At 62.5% G+C, this 1,355-nt stretch overlaps 1 protein-coding gene across 1 annotated transcript; it reads right to left on the bottom strand.

Moving 5' to 3' along the window:
• Positions 1–110: 110 nt before the first annotated feature.
• On the bottom strand, positions 111–1,023 carry LOC105503171 (phosphofurin acidic cluster sorting protein 2-like). The gene is made up of 2 exons (XM_011929959.1): positions 774–1,023; positions 111–403 (listed from the first exon to the last, which is right to left on the bottom strand). Exons 1-2 carry the CDS (start codon positions 976–978, stop codon positions 261–263), a joined length of 348 nt encoding a protein of 115 aa, XP_011785349.1. The 5' UTR covers positions 979–1,023; the 3' UTR covers positions 111–260.
• Positions 1,024–1,355: the final 332 nt, after the last annotated feature.

Raw genomic sequence — 1,355 nt, forward strand, 5'->3', positions numbered from 1 at the left:
AGACCAGGATGGTCTCGATCTCCTGACCTCGTGATCCACCCGTCTCGGCCTCCCAAAGTGCTGGGATTACAGGCTTGAGCCACCGCGCCCGGCCGTCATTATTTTTAAAAAGCAAAAAGGGCTGAAAAATTCTTTCTCAGCATTTGGAAAGTTGTCATCCTCACCGAGGGCTTCATGGAATGTGGGTGTCACAGCAGGGCACCGCAGCTCCTATGGTGGACTCCAAAGCAGCCCTGCTATGCTCTCGCCTACGTCCCACTTTACAGACCCCGGGGCCCATGGCGCTCACCCCGCAGCATGTTCTGCTGCTGCCTGGCAGTGCAGATGAGCCGGCTGATGCCCTCGATGCACTGGCTCTTGGACTCCACATCCTTGTCCTTCGCTTTCTTGGGCAGAAACATCACTGGAAGGAGAAAAGAGGCCCTGCTGTCATCTTGCTGTTCCTTCAGGGCCAGGGCTGGGGGTACATGTCAGGGAGGCACTGGGGGCTCAGCTGGTCACGGCCCCACTCACCTAGTAAACCTGCCTTCCACAGTGACCGAGGACAGCTGCTCTCCTGCCCGCCCAGCTGGCCTCTGCCTGAGGCCCTGGTCAGAAGCACCTGACCCTCATTGCCTTCAGGGTTCTGGCTCCCTCACCCCACCCGCCCCTGCCTGCGCACGTGGGCTGCCCGAGGCCAGCCAGGAGGCTGCCATCCCTGTTGACTGCGAGCCGCCCTCTCCCGTCGAGCCGCCCTTCTGCGCCGTGTGGCCGTATAGCCTGTCCCACCTCACCCTTCTTGTTCTTCTCCTTGGTGACCACGGTCATGGACATGGTGGGCGTGGCCGCAGCCTCGCCGCTGCTGGGCAGCCTGCTGACCTGGAGGGACCGGAAAGTGCACTTGAGCGTGTTTTTGGTGACAGGCAGGTCCTTCTTCTCGGCGTCCCTCTTCCTGTCCGCGGGCTGTGCTGCTGTCCAGTAGTCCACCTGCAGCCCCATCAGCTCGGCGCCGACACCCTGGCTGGGAAAGGCAGAGGGAGGCGCTCACACCTGCATCCTTGGGCCTAGTAATGGGGACATCACTGTCCTTGTGACAGGCCAGGAGGTGACAGCCAGCACCTGTGCCAACTTGCCAGCAGAGGAGGGCCGGGTGCTTGGAGCATGCTCTGTGGAGCTGTTCACATGCCCAGTCACCCCCAGAAGGGTCCTGCATAAATCACAGAGAGCCATCCTGTGTAGATGACAGGGAGCCTGGCGGCAGGAGAGCCCTGGCCTGGGGGGCCCGTCCACCCACTCTCCTGGCGACAGGACAGCCCCAGCCTGGGGGACCCGTCCACCCACTCTCCTGGAGGCAGGAGAGCCCCGGCCTGGGGGAC

Source organism: Colobus angolensis, unplaced genomic scaffold (assembly GCF_000951035.1).
Source record: "Colobus angolensis palliatus isolate OR3802 unplaced genomic scaffold, Cang.pa_1.0 Scaffold836, whole genome shotgun sequence".
Taxonomy (NCBI): Eukaryota; Metazoa; Chordata; class Mammalia; order Primates; family Cercopithecidae; genus Colobus; species Colobus angolensis.